The 15,618-nt window shown below is 38.8% G+C and overlaps 1 protein-coding gene across 1 annotated transcript in view; it reads right to left on the bottom strand.

Annotated features, from left to right (window-relative positions):
- Window positions 1-15,618, bottom strand: part of HAUS6 (HAUS augmin-like complex, subunit 6) — a 43,491-nt gene that overhangs the window by 540 nt on the left and 27,333 nt on the right. Inside the window, exons 13-16 of the mRNA XM_006864503.1 lie at window positions 10,482-10,548; window positions 10,004-10,189; window positions 7,281-7,416; window positions 1,050-2,090 (exon numbers count right to left, since the gene is read on the bottom strand). Of these exons, the coding sequence (XP_006864565.1) occupies window positions 1,050-2,090; window positions 7,281-7,416; window positions 10,004-10,189; window positions 10,482-10,548 (1,430 nt within the window). The remainder of the gene's footprint in view (window positions 1-1,049; window positions 2,091-7,280; window positions 7,417-10,003; window positions 10,190-10,481; window positions 10,549-15,618) is intronic.

The raw sequence follows: 15,618 nt of genomic DNA, 5'->3' as shown, positions 1-15,618 counted from the left end.
GTTGGAACCGACTTGATGGCACTTAACAACAATATGGTACTAGAGCCATTTTTATAAAAGATGATATATGATAGAATGTAAAACTAATGTTCTCCCATGTAAACTATCACATAATTCACAATAAAAACATTAAAAAAAAAAAAAAAAGTAAATAGTATGATTCACTCAATGTACTCCACATCTAACTTCAATAATTATTAATACTGACCAACCTTTTTTTTGGAGTCCTAATGTGGCACTGTAAGTTATAAGCACTGGACTGCTAACCAAAACCCACCAGTCACCACTTGGAAATCCAATACAGGGTCACTATGAGTTGAAACCAAATCAACAATACTTTTCAAAGCAAATCACAGAAACATCATTATAAGAGAGGTATTTAAAACAGTGTTTTTCAACCTTTTTAAAACCATTTTCTACCAGCCAAAAAGATTATGACAAGGTTTACTTTCAGTAGTTAATATTATAAAAGCAATAGGTTTCAAATATTGGGTTTTATTTTCTACCCTTCCCCATTCAAACTGTAAACTACACGTACATCTCTGAAGACTCATAATTGCTGGGTTCACTTTATTTATCCTAGATGAAAGAAAAAGAAGCATATTCTATCACATTAATTAACAACAAGGAGTCCTGGTGTGGCGCTGTGGGTTAATGCACTGGACCACAAAGTTGGTTTGATCGACAAGGTCGGCAGTTCAAGCTCACCAGCCACTCCTCAAAAGCCCTGTACAGGGTTCGCTATGGGTCAGAACTGACTCAACAGCACTTAACAACAGTAACAACAAAAATGATGCAGCAGTCATTATGTAAAAAGTTGAGAGAAAATTTCATTAGGTGAATATGGACAGGTCTGGTGACACTATTAGGTAAGTGTTGGACTATTAACCACAAGGTTGATAGTTCAAAACTACCAGCTGCTCTATAAGGAAAAGGTGAGGCTTTCTACTCCTGTAGAAAGATTTACAGTCTAAGAAATCCTGAATAGGGTTGCTATGAGTAAGAACTGACTCTATGGCAATGAGTTTTCGTTTTGAATAAAACCTTACCTTTTAAATTAGGTAGAAATTCTCCCAAACTATGTGGTATTGTGGTCCTCAATCTGTACTCCTCTGGAGAAAATTTAATTAGTGGTGAAAGAGACTGTTTTCTTTCACCAAATGACTCACGTACAGATGGTGTTGGATAGCCAGTGTACGAGTCATGAGCGTCCAAAAAGTTAAACATCTCATCTGTTTGTGTATTATTGGGAGTAAGACTCAATTCTGGTTTATGTTTTTCAAGTATTTCAGGATAAGACAGGTAAGATTCTTCCTTTTTCTTGGAAAGAGTTTTTTTCAGAGCCTCATATCTACTACAAAGAGCCTGCAAATTAAAATTGGATGTTGGAGTAGTATATATTTTTCCCACATCTTCTGGATAACTGCCATCATGCACAGGACTATTTGATTCCAGTTCAAAATTGACCTCTGTATTATTGGAGCTATTAAGACTCAGGTGACCAACTTCTTCTGGAAGAGTTTCATGTAATATGCCAAAATCTGTATCTTCATAACTCTTAGAACTAATTCCACTTGATATTTGAAAAGAGTTCCATAACATGGTTTTTTGCATGGATGATTCTTTGTAAGAAGTTTGCAAGTGGTCAGGGGATGCAACATACTGCTCTTTACTGCCTCCTATCGTATGTATCCTGTGGTGTACAGCAGGGGAGAATGTCTCTAGTTGAGTTTCTGAAAGCTTGGTTTGCAAAGTTGTACATTCCAAATCTTGCTTGCAAATAATTGTATTTAACATATCTGACTGGTTCTGTGTTGGTGGGTCACCTGTGTGACTGGCTGCCACACATTTCTGAGATACACACTTGAGGCAATCAGAAGGAACTTCTACTTCAGGCAAATGAGATTGGCTACAACCTGATACAGGATTTGCTGAGAGAAAACTGGCCGTGCTAAATGCTGTTTGATTATGCAACACAGGTAAGGATTCTGACAAAGCATCTCTGTGATCAGTATTCATTTGAACTGGTTCTGTACTTCTGTCATCTTCCATTTCAACAGCTTTTCTCCATGAGCTTCTGATTTCACTTACTAAATAAATTTAAGAGGGGAAAAAAAACATGAACACAATTTATTAATTTTCATAAACATAAAGCATGTAATTATATATCTTATTCCCAACCCAATATAGTCAACCTATCTGTTGGAACAGGACGGTTCCACAATAAAACAACAATTTCAAAGAACTCTATCTCTAACTGATCAAACACAAGTAAATGCATATAATAAAAGCTGGGCCTGAAGCTTGCATACACTTACACACAGCACATACAAATTGCAGGCTTTAAAAAGATATTTTCTTGTCCATCTATGTCAAGATTTGGCATAATTTTTCTGTAAAGGACCAAAGGATAATTATTTTAGGGTCTGTAGGCCATAAACCATTCAATCTGTCCCAATTATGCAATTCTGCCATTGAAGCAAGAAATCAACTACAGACAATGTGTCAACAAATAGGCAAGGTTGAATGCCAATAAAATTTTGTTTACAAAAATCTGGAAAGTACTTTCACAAGATGATGGACTATGATGATGCACTTCACGGCCCCGCTAAAACAAAGATACAATGAAACAGACAACAGATAAAACTCCTGGAACCCTTAACTTCAGAGGAAAGGTTAGAAAAGTGGATTAAGTGCTTGCTGGGAGGACAGGGACAGTTAAGAGAGGGAGACTGAGTGGTGAATAGTCGGTCACACATGGCACAACCACCTTGAACTTTTGTGAGCAGTTTTGTCAACAGAAGGTGGCCTGGCAGAGTAAATTCACACAGGCAACTTGAAAGGAGCAATTCCTTCTTTTTCCCGATGTTCTCCTGGTATAAGAGGTGTGGACAACTCCCACCCTGATCCATCTCCATCCCAGACTCTGCTCTCTGTTGAGTCTGAAGCCATGTGGTTGTGAGCCACACCAGTGTGAGATGGGGGTTGGTTGCACCGTTTTGGTACCTGGAATCAGGTGCTCAGCTCTCGACACAGAACCTACAGAGCTAGCAGGCCAGCATTAGTCTGGCAGAAACACTCATAACTACTTATGCCCAGCTGCCCTGTGATCCTAACAGACAACGAAACCAGCTCCATCAAGAGCCTCCACAAACCACTTCCGGATTGAGTGCCCTGAATGCAGAGAACCACCTGGAGCTAGAGGAGCTCCCTGGTCCTATCCCTACCACACCCACCTCGTGGGCTCCTTGGCTGGCCCGAGTCCTCCCGAGTTCTGTCCTCTCTGGGTGCAGCAGCTGCACTGGTTTTTGTGTTTGCGGTGTTTTCCTTTTGCTGTTCCATTGCTTTTGCTTGTTTATTCTTTCTTCTTCTTTTTCCATTCCCTTGAATTTTATCCTATCTCTGCTTTTGTTTTTCCTTCTTTTCTTCTGCGTCTTATTCCCTTATCTTTTTTTTTCCCTTTTGACCTTTGTTTACTTCTTTTTTCACCTTCCCTCTCCTGTGGTTCCCCCCTCCCCCTTTTATTTTCTCTTATTTTTCTCTTCTAATAGCTCCATTTTCCTGTCCATCTTTTCTCTTCTTAGTTATTCTTTTCTTCTGATTGCTGCCTGTTGGTTTTTTGGGTTTGTTTTTTTTTTAATCCTTTAGTATTTTCTCTTTTCACTGATGGTTGCTTGTTTGTTTATTCAGTTTTGTTTTGTGCGTGTGTGCGTGTGTGTGGGGGGTGGACACGGTCTCCTCTGTCCCACCTAACAGGAGATAGCAACCATGCCCATACAGCCCATCCACAAAGCAACGTCAATACCAGCTCCTATACCACCTAATCAACAATAGCAGCCGACACCACCAAACACACCCTAAACTGAAGTACATGAAAAAGAGAGAGGTGCACATGCTTCCATTCTCTAACTACACCCACAGCAGACAGCTGGTAAGAGCTTAAGAACACATCAATATACAGTCATCAATTAAATACAAACACACCACCACCACAAAGATTTCAAAGGATCAACAGAAAGCTCAAGGAAGGCAAGGAGAACACAGAAAAAAAAATTAAGAAGAATTCAGGAAAGCGCTACAAGAAGAGACAGACAAAATAAACACAAATTTTGAAACAACCCAAAACCAGAAGATTAACACTAAGATTTAAGAAATGGACAATATATTGAAAGAGCAAAAGAATAGATTCAAAGCAATGGAAGCCCAAACTAGGGAGCTTTAAAATAAATCTATCAATACTATACTATGCTTTGATTTCTCAGTAGCAACCACGAAGGCAGGAAGGCAATGGGATGATATACACAAAACTCCAAAAGAAAAAAAACTGGAAGCCAAAAACTATGTACAGTCCTTCAAATAGGACATCAAAATTCGGGCATTTCCAGGTAACAAGAAATTAAATATGTAATAATTGGACCAACTTTACAAAAAACACTAAAGGGTGTCCTTTGGACTGAGAAAAACAGCAGACAATAACGTGAGATTAACATACATGACAACACCACCCACAACTCAATCCAGATATGTTGTTAAGTGCTGTTGAGTTGATTCCGACCCATAGTGACCCTGTATAGGGTTTCCAAGGAGCAGCTGGTGAGCTTGAACCACTGACGTTGCAGTTCAAATGACTTTGCAGTCTGGTGCATTAGCCCACAGTGCCACACCAGGACTCCAGATATAGAAGTATTCAAAGTGAAGAAACTCTAGGATAAGCACTCAACTGCAGATCATTTGAACCTCCTTGGAAACCCTATACAGGGTGCTATGAATTGGAACCCACTAGACAGCACCTAACAACAAAGTAAAACAAACCTACAAGACTGAAAATAGGAGAACAGAGATATCAATTTATAATGAAGTCAACTACAAAGGAAAAAGAGGGAATAGTGTAGATGCAGAATTTCCAAATGGTGAGGAAGTAAAGTAGAATTCAAGATAAAACAGACTATTTAAATGGGGGAAAAAGTAAATAAATTACAGGGTAACCTCAAAGAAAATTAATATACCTTCACATCAATGTAAGAGAAAATCAGAAGGAGTTAGTAGACATTAACACAAAAGAAACTGAAAACAAAAATCAACCACTACATTAAGTTATGTGGAACAAAGAAACCATAGCACCACAAAAAAACACATACAGCAAACTAACAGCAAACAATTCATACCTAGCAAGAATTACTGAATATGTAAATGGATTAAATATATCAGTCAAGAGACAGAGAGTAGTAGAATGGATAAGAAAAGAAGATCCTTTAATATGCTGCCTACAAGAGACACATCAGAAAGATTGAGACTGTCTAAATTAAATACCCATCACCAGAAGCATGGTCAAACAAACTTTGGTACATACTAAGTAATGATGAATCTGTGAAAACACCTCAACAACATGTATGACACTAGAGGATATTATGCTGAGTGAAATTGTTATTGTTGTTAACTGTACTGTGTCAGTTGGATAAAATTAGTCAATCACAAAAGGACAAATATTGCATGAGACCACTGACATAACACATTGGTATTCTTGATAAAACAAATATTCTCTGATGGTTATGGGGGAAGAGGGGAAATTATTCACATGTTAGAGGGTAGACACATATTAACATGAGTGACGGGGCAGGCAATATACAAAATCAGCTGGCAGAGGAAAGATGAAAGTCGCATAGCAGGGACACAGGAGTGCAGTGCTGAGTTAAAGTGAAGAAAGGCAAACAATGGGAACTGATGGCATATGCAGGGGATTGCGATCGTTCTTATGAAGCAAAGGATATATCTGTTGGATCCAAATAGCTGGATTTGGTCTGTGAGCCAGAGTTGGAATCTATTTAACTCTGAATGTCATCATTTCCAGCAGCAACATGGAAATGATATTTAATGAGTTAACCCAGATTGGCCTACAAGAGGAAACGATTAACAGAACTTTGTCTGCATAAAGTATAAGCAATAGAGAAAATACTGGCTGTGTGACTAGCTTGAGGGAATGGAAATGATCTATGCATCCATACTTTTGAGCCAAACCTGCTAATTTCTGATTAAAAGAATATGGTCTCTATATTCTAAAAGTGTTGATCACAGGTCAGATCTTGAGATAGAACTTTTTTTATATGATGTCTTTGCCAGGATAAAAATCAACATTATCTATATTCCATAGTATCAGGACTTATTTGCACCTCAGTATATACTGTGGCACTATAGGACAAGCACTGGATTGATAACCTCATGGATGGCAGTTCAAACCCATCAGCCACTCCTCAGAAAGCCTTAACAGGGTCGCTATGAATTGGAACCGATTCGACAGCACTTAACAACAACATACTGAGTATAAGAGTCCTCGTGGTGCTTTGGGCTGCTATCCAAGAGATTGAGAGTTCAAACCCAGCAGCCTATTTCACGGGAGAAAGACGTAGTAGTCTGCTCCTGTAAAGATTTCTATAAGTAAATCCTTGCTTCTCCTCAGCTGCCACTTTTAAGTGCTTGTTGTTCTTCTGAGGAAGCTAATGCAGCCCTGGGGTGAGTCCCTCACTTCATCCTGCAACTAGCACTGTGCCCTGAAGCTGCCAGTCCAGCATTCCCACACCTTGACCTGTCTCCAGCTCACCTGAATCTACTGGCCATCATGAGAGACAATGAAGGAGACTTTCACAGAGGATAAGATCAATGCCCTCACTAAGGCAGCCAGTGGGAATGTTGCACCTTCAGGACTGGCTTGCTCACTAAGGCCCTGGCCTTGTCTGCCATGCAGGGGCTGGTAGACCTGCCCCAGCATCTGATGCTACAAGAATAGGAGCTGCCCCTCTACCACTGCCTGCTGCCCCAGCTAAGAAGTATAAGCAAAAAAAAAAAATTATAAAAATTTTGGTCTTTTTGACGAAGTCCCTTTTGTAACATGTACAATAAAAAGCTGAACTGAAAAAAAAAAACCCACAAAACAAAATTCCGGCCTCAGAAACCCTATGGAGCAGTTCCTCCGTCCTATGGGGTCACAATGAATCAGAATCAGTTTAACGGCGGTGGGTTTGGGGTGGGTTTGGTTTATACTCAGTACACGGAAGCAATAAAATCGTCCTGCTGTTTGTGTCCATGCTGGGCACTAACTGATAAGTGAGTATGCCAACACTTAATATGTCAGTGGCAAGTCCCTTACACCAAAAGAAATGAGTCACTGGCAGAACTGAAAGAAATAGAGAAATATCTGTAAATGAGTTTTCAGATTTGTCAGGCATTGTAGTTCTAACAGTATGTCTCAGACAGGAAATAAAGAAGAGAAAGCATTATTAACTTACTCAAATTTTCTGGAGTTCGAGGAATTTGGTTCCTTGTTAAGAATGGGTTAGAAACCAGGGAATCAATCAATTCCTCCAATTTTACTTCTTTTCCTTCAGAGAGCTTTGGTGAATCAGATAAAACTGCCCTAGCAACCTAAAACAGAAAAATAAGAAAGTAATATTGATTAAGCCCATGTTTTTGTGACTGTCAAGTCAATTTCAACTCATAATGACCCTATCTATATGACAGATTAGAACTGCTTGAAAGGGATTCCTAGGCTATAATCTTTATGGGAGTAAGTCGCTAGGATTTCTCCTACAGAGCTGCTGGTGTGTTAGAACCACTGATCTTTCAGTTTAACTGCAGCTGAGCACTTAACCACTGCATCACCAGGACTTCTTCCAAGCCCATAGGTAGAATGAAAAGACCAATGAGGAGCACTTGATAGTCAGCAGACCCTTCCACAGCAATGACACCAAAAAATAAGGGCAATACTGTAGCTCTGGAATGGTCTACAGACCACCAAGGTAGGAATGGAACACAGAACCACTTCCTCCTTGCCTTGTCTGAGAAACCACTACAAAGAGAGGGAGTTCTGGAAGCACTGTAATCTCAGCTGCTACCCAGAATGACCTGAAGCAGCATCTGCCACATCTTGACCTAACAACTCTGTATCCACTAACGAAACTAGTTTGGGGCTTTTTAAAATCATCTTTTATTGTGTTTTAGGTTAAAGTGCTAAAATGACTAGTTTTAAAGAAAGCAGATTCTTAATTATAATACATTTACACAGTAACACCTCCATTAACAAAGAAAATGCATCTCTGATAATGAAGAACAAAGGCACAGGGATACATTTTAAATAGAGAAAAGTATGTTACAAAATGACAGCTGGTGGGAAAAAAGTTCAAGGGCACAGCGGCTAATCAAAAGGTCAGTGGTTGGTCAGTGGTCTGAACCCACCAGGAGCTCCTTGAAAGAAAAGATCTGGTGATCTGCTCCCATAAAGAGTTACAGCCTAAGAAATCCTATGTTCTACTCTGTTTGCTAGGAGTTGAAATCGACTTGATGGCATACAACTATGTTACCTAAATATCAATTAAAATTGGGAATACAAAAAAAAAAAAAAAACATGCAAACTGAGATGCCTAAAAAATAAACTTCAAATAGCCATGAGAGGCGTCCTCACCTCCCAATCTAACCTTTCCCAGGAACACTACCTGGAATTCAAACATTGAATATTCCTTGTTAACAACACAATTCAAGACAGCTAATTTCACTTTATGTTCAAAGCTTCATGAGACTTCAGGACTATCCTCTTCCACCTCATCCAACTCCACTGCTATCCTTCATTCTCTTAACCTGTCACAATTAGAGGAAAGGGCTTGATTGGCCATCTTTAACGGCACCACCACCATCTTAGTGTTAAGTCAGTCAACCAATAAAAAGAAACAACAGAACCTGAGATATTTAAACATTGTTAGGAACCATGAAACTTGTCTAAACTCCTCCTGTTCTGTCACAAACAAGAAAAATGACTTACATACAGACTTCTTATTTGGTGTGGCACTGCGGGAAAAAGCACTGGACCACAAGGTTGGTTGAACCACGAAGTAGGTGATTCAAACTCACCAGTGGCTCCTTGGAAACGCTATACACGATCACTATGCATCAGAAGAAACTTGACAGCACTTCACAATTTGGACAACTTAGTTCAACTGCTCAGGATTGAGATAAGGGAAGGAATTCTAATATCTAGTAAGTGCTAATCAAAAATGTTTCTTTCCATTTTCTAGGTATATAAAGTAACTCATGTATTTTAGGGTGCTTAACAAAATTCAAACAATGTGTAAGGTCTGTTGTGGGAAACACATAAGAATCACAATAAAGAATGGTTTGAGTATTTCATTTGTGTAAACTGAGTCTGTAATGCAGAGGCATGACAACAACAAAGAAAACCCATTGCCACTGAGTCTATTCTGACTTTATGATGAACCTATGTGTCAGAGAACTGCGCTCCACAGAGTTTTCAAGGCAAATCACCAGGACTTTCTTTCAAAGCACTTCTGCGTGAAGTCACACCTTCAACCTCTTGGCTAGTAGCCTAGCACTTAATTGTTTGCACTACTCAGTAACTCGTAAACTGATGAAAAATAGTATATGGTCACTGACCAGTGAAGAGTAGGATAGTGGTAAGGGACAGGGCTGGAGAGGAAAAACCAAGCTCATAAATAACAATGAATTTAATTCGTTTTTAAATGTTTAGAAAGCAAGACAAAGCCTTTATTCAGTAATAAAATGATATTGCATACTCTTTGTTCTAATAATCAAAAAAGGAAGCAGCTCAGCTAAAACAGGGAAGCTTAACTCAGAAACAGACAAAATAGACAGAGTCCTTTAATAGGGTATAACCAACCACAGGATACATTTATGCAACCCCTAATTTATGTGGTGGTTTAATTCTAAAGATAGTACTCATATACTTTTAGGTGATATTTACAGAATGGAAAGTGGAATATAGACTATGAAATCATCTTAACTAAGTTTATATTAAATCTATGTCTGCTTTTTATAAAAAAAAAACCAATATTGCTTTAACCATGCTTTTGACTATCTCTGACCTCCTTTCTCAAAAATTACCCCAGGCAATCAATAACTAACTGCACTTCATTTATAATTTTAACACCATTGATAAAATAACATGTTTAAAAGCATACTTATTACTATCTTTTTTCCTAACCTCTTCTACTAGATGATCTTGTTCTTTTTGGAATGGATCACTTCTCTTGGCGAGCAGAGAACCCCCAATTGCACTACTTTCTGCATTCTTTTTAATACTTGATGATGGAGAGTCTCCCAATTCAAATTCTGGTATTTTCTTAGAAATTGTTTCATTTTTCTCTCTAGGAGGGCTTATCTTCATGTCCTAAAGAAGACAGACATATAATATTAAAGGCATTAATTGTGAGTGATTTTATCATTAGAGGATCCTGAGCTACTGTGAACATATAAACCATGGTTAATTTTACCATGAAGTTATCTGTTCACTAGCACAATTAAGTAATTCCAATATCCCCACTTACAAGCAATATAAAATGTGTAAATGGAAATGTTACACAATGTACAAATACTGGGAAATGTGAAAACAAATTAAATTTAATTAAATAGTAATATAATTTTAAATGGTCAGAATTGATAAAAATTGTTTTAAAATATACCTTTTCAAGACATGTAACACTGTTTCTGTCTGCTAATGAAGCTGACTTCACCAGAAAGAAGGCAGGGCTACAAAGAAAACAGATAAACATATTCACATTCTAAGTAGGAAATAATTCCATTCACTTGATGCATCTGAATGTTCTAAAGAAATTGTCTGCCCCGTATCTGTCCGTTACGATTTCACTCAATTCGTCCCAGTCATCAAAAGGCAGTTTAGTTTAGGGAGGTGTAGTGACGATTAGGGCAGTACTTCAGCCCAAATTGTGTATCAGCCTCCCAAATTATGAACATTTTACTTACCTGCTATATTAAAAAATAGCCGACGGTATTTTTTAAAAAGGTTAAATTACCTGATGAACTTTCAAAAGACTTGATTATACAGTAAAATTAAATTCTATCAACTGGAATTGCATTATAACGATGCCTTTAGGTTTTAATACAGAATTTCACTGTATTAGATAGAGACTTTTAGATTCTCCTGGTATTTCATGTCCAAAGTCAGTTTCCCTCACGCTGAATTCTGTTCTAAAGCAAACGTATCACTTACAGTAAAGTCTTAACACTATTCAGAGTTTCAGTCTGCTGCATTATACACCTAGTATTCCTTCATCTTTTAAATGCTCTTCCTCCTTTAGATAAACATTAACAACCTCACATATCTCTCCACACTAATTATAAAATAAGTTACTAAATTTTTAAAAACATTGAAGGCAATGAGAACTTCAAAGTGACTATTGTGATTGTTAAAGAACTTTTCAATTCAATCATGGATTTAGTCTGCTCACTGCCCAAAAGCTTTTTAGCCCAAACTCATTGCTGTCTAGTTAATTCTCTTACAAACCACCATACAGAACAGAGCAAAACTTTATGGAGGGAGCTTGATGGCTTTGTAGGATAAGCACTGGACTGTGAACCAGTAGGGTGGCAGTTTGAGCCCGTCAGCCACTCCTCAGGAAAAAGATGAGGCCTTCTGCTCCTGCAAAGATTTACAGCCTCAGAAACAGTATTCATGGTCACTCTGAATCAGAACTGACTCAACGGCACTAACCACAATCTTTATGGAAACAGACTGTCACATCTTTCTCCTACTGAGCAGATAGGTGGTGGGTTTGAATCCCCAATCTCTGAGTTAGCAGGTGAGTGTTAAACCATTGTACCACCAGGGCTCCTTTTTCCCTCTAGATAATACGGAAGGCAGTATTACCAGAGACCACTTTCACCATCAAGCATACTGATGTTTTCCTTTCACAGACAGAAGTACAAAATTAACTGCTTTGCAAATGAATTTCTAAAGTAGTAAGTCGTTTTTAAAAGTACCCTCTTAGTCTTCACCTAACTTCCAACCATAAATGAAAATCACAGCAATAAAAGGCAGCCTGAACAAGATGTAATCCAGAAAACAAAGGCAAAGCCTAGCCATCTAGTATGATCTTTACATTCAGTTTTGCAGCTTGATAGCAGGGTCAGCAATCTATAGAAGAATGTCACTAAGCAGCAAACTCCTTAAAAACAAACGCTGTGCCTTCCCAGGAGCTCTTCCAGGTACTGGCACAGTGCCCGGAACAACTGACAGACTGACAGAATCAATGAATAACTGCTACTTAAAGACAGGGTGCTAGACACAAAAAACCCCTATCACCATCAAGTTGCTTGATTCAGTGTCCCTAGAGAGTCCTATGCCAAACAAAACCCAGTGCCACTGAGTCAACTGGGACTCACAGCAACCCTAGAGGGCAGAGTCAGAACTCCTTCTTAGGTTTTCCCAGACTGTAAATCTTTACAAGAACAGCCAGCCTCACCCCTCTTATGAGGAGCAGCAAGTGAGCTTGAACTTCACACTTTATGATTAACAGCCCAATGCTTAACTTAGCCCCACCAGGGTTCCTCATAGAGTTCTGTTGTTGTTAAAAAAGCATCAGCTGAGTTGGTTCCAACTCACAGCAACCCTATACACAGCAAAACAAAGCACTGCCCAGCCATGCGTAATTCTCACAATTGTTATGTTTGAGTGACACCAAATGCTTCTGTTAGAATCCGTGCCGAGACATATAATACAGTTGTGAAAGAAACAATGGAAGCATACTGAATACCTTCTTCTCATTTCTGACCCGGCAACATGCCATTTGCCCTGCTAACAAGACAACTTTAAGCTACCTTAGCCCCGTCTTTCACTCTCTATCCACTTGTCAAACCAAGATTAAAACCAAAAGGCCAAACCCACCGACAGATTAAATTCGAACTCAGAACAACCCTACAGAACAGAGAACTGCTCTTTCAAAACTGTATATTTGTAAGGAAACAGACTGCCACATATTTCTCCCATAGAGCTGCAGGTGGGTTTGAACTGAACCACTGACCTTTTGCTTAGCAGGTGAGCACTTTAACCATTGTGCCATCTGGGCTCCTTTATGCTAAGACTGAGATCCATGAAACCCCAGCACTGTACCATATAAAAGAAAGGGCGCTGATTGCACTGTGGGCATTTATCCCACAAAAAAGACCACTTATAAAAAAAAAAAAAAAAAAAAGCACAGTTATTTATAAAAATTAAAAAAAAAAAAAAAAACCTGGGGAAACCTAAAGATTTACAGTTACACAAAGCAATTGTTAGTTTAAAAAAAAACTGGTAATATGATATTAAGACTAGGTCTATAAGTCCTGGTGTGGCACTGTGGGTTAATGTACTGGACTACAAAGTCGGTTTGAACCGCATGGTTGCCAGTTCAAGCTTACCAGCTGCTCCTTGGAAACCCTATACAGAATCACTATGGGTCAGAACCGACTCGACGGCATTTAACAACACCAACAATATACTTCTGACGGTGACACTTCCATTTCTCCACCCATCCTGCCACTGCAGGTTAATGTACTGGATTGTAAGGTCAGTGTGAACTACAAGGTCAGTGATTCAAGCTCCTCGTAAACCCTATTCAAGGTCGCTGTGAGTCAGAACTAACTCTATACAAGTAACAATAACAGCAACTTTCCCTGAAGAATTCTGTGCTCTTCGATTTATGTCATGTCAAAACAGATATTCTAGCTTCCTTGAAGGACTCAAGGAGTGAGCCAGGGTTGTATCCTTTAATCTGCATTGCTGTGGTTGTCCCAACTCATAGCACCCTATATAGGGTTTCCATTGAGCAGCTGCTGGGTTTGAACTGCCAACCTTGTGGTTTGCAGTCCAATGCTGATCTTATAGCACCACATCAGGAGTCCTTCAATCTGCAAATAATACACGAAATTAGATTATATGAAGAAGAGCATGGCATCAGGATTGGAGAAAGACTCATTAACCTTTGATATACAGATGACTCAACCTTGCTTGTTGCAAGTGGCGAGGAATTAAAATACCTACAGATGAAGATCAAGGACTACAAAACATAAAAAACCTCAGTGTAAAGAGAATGAAAACCCTTACAATTGGACCAATAAACAAAATTGTAATAAACAGAGAAAAGACTGAAGTTGTCAAAGCCTTGATTTTGGATGGAACAGTCAATCATTCAAAATCAAAGGGGCAACATTTACCTAAGAACAATGGTGAGAGGAATGGGAAGGTGGGTGGAAGGAAAACAGGAGCCTCAGGAAGGAAGCGAAGACTGTTGTTACAGGGAAGGGACTACAATCATTGAGATGAAACAAGGTGTGTGCTTTGTTGAATGTGAAACTGATAATCTTATCTGTAAACCTTCACTCAATTCAAAATAAAAAATTTTTAAAAAGAAAGAAAAAAAGACTTCATTTTCCTTGGATCCATAATCAACATTCATAGAAGCAGCAGTCAGAAAAATCAAATGATGAATTTACATTAGGCAAATCTGCTGTAAAAGACCTCTTTTAAAGTGTTCCAGAGCAAAGATGTCACTTTCAGGACTAAGGTGCACCTGACCAAAACCATGGTATTTTCAATTACCTCACTGTCATATTAAAGTCAGATAATGAATAAAGAAGACCGTAAAAGAATCACTGCGTCTGAATTATGGTGTTAGTGAAAAATATTGAACACACCATGGACTGACTGCCAGAAGAGCAAACAAATCTGTGTTGGAAAAAGTACAGCGAAAATGTTTCTTTTAAGCAAAGATGGTGAGATTTTGTCTCTCACACTTTGGACCCATTGTTAGGAGGGACCAGACCCTGGAAAAAGACCTCATGCTTGGTGAAAGGGCCAGCGAAAAAGAGAAGAACTCCAACGAGATGGACTGATACCATGGCAGCAGCAATGGCCTCAAATGGAACTAGTGTGAGGATGGCACAGGACCAGGCAACGTTCTGTTGTGTTACACACAGGGTCACTATGAGTCAGAAGTGACTTGATGACCCCTAACAACAACAACAACCTGAGTTACAACAAATTAAATATGCTCAGATCTTTAATCTGTTAAATTTTAGGGTTGGTTAAATCAGTAGTCTTAATTTTTTTTGTGTTGTAAAACATGGTGGTGGTGGCTGTGTACCATGCAGTCTGTTCTGACTCACTGAGATCCTCTGTAGCATTTGTAGGGTTTCCAAGGCTATAAAGCTTCACAGAAGCAGAAAACCTTATCTTTCTCCTATGGAGCGACACAGATTCAAACTGCGGACAGCGGTCAGCAGCCCAGCTTTTATCCACTATGCTACCAGGGCTCCTTTTTAAAGCATGGAATTTAAAAAATTAAATGGCATGTAAAAATCTCTATACATACTACCGCTATTGTCAATATGATTCATACTCATAGTGATATTATAGGGCAAAGTAGAGATGTCCCATAAGGTTCCAAGACTATAAATCATTATAAGAGCAGCTGCTGTATCTTTCTCCTGCTGAGAGACTGGTGGGTTCGAACATGTTGACTGTTCTGTTGGTAGTCAAGCGATTTAACCACTGTGCCACCAGGGTACCTCAAATATACAATACAAATAAAAATGCAACTTGTTCAGTTTAGAGCTCATTCACAGACAGCACCAAGGGACATTGAGGAATACAATCTGAAAATTACAAAACCGGATGAGCTCCAAGCCCCCCAAATGTGTAGCTTTACTCAATGCTCACGACATGGTTTCATTTAAGTTCACAGATACAAGTAAGTAAAAATACCCAAAATTGCATTAGATATTTTTCATACATTTTTCAAGTTAAGTAATCCCCATGAAACC

This window comes from Chrysochloris asiatica, unplaced genomic scaffold, assembly GCF_000296735.1.
Source record: "Chrysochloris asiatica unplaced genomic scaffold, ChrAsi1.0 scaffold00065, whole genome shotgun sequence".
In the NCBI taxonomy this organism is placed as follows: domain Eukaryota; kingdom Metazoa; phylum Chordata; class Mammalia; order Afrosoricida; family Chrysochloridae; genus Chrysochloris; species Chrysochloris asiatica.
Note: the sequence above shows the minus strand (reverse complement) of the source record. Positions and strands in the feature narration are given on the sequence as shown.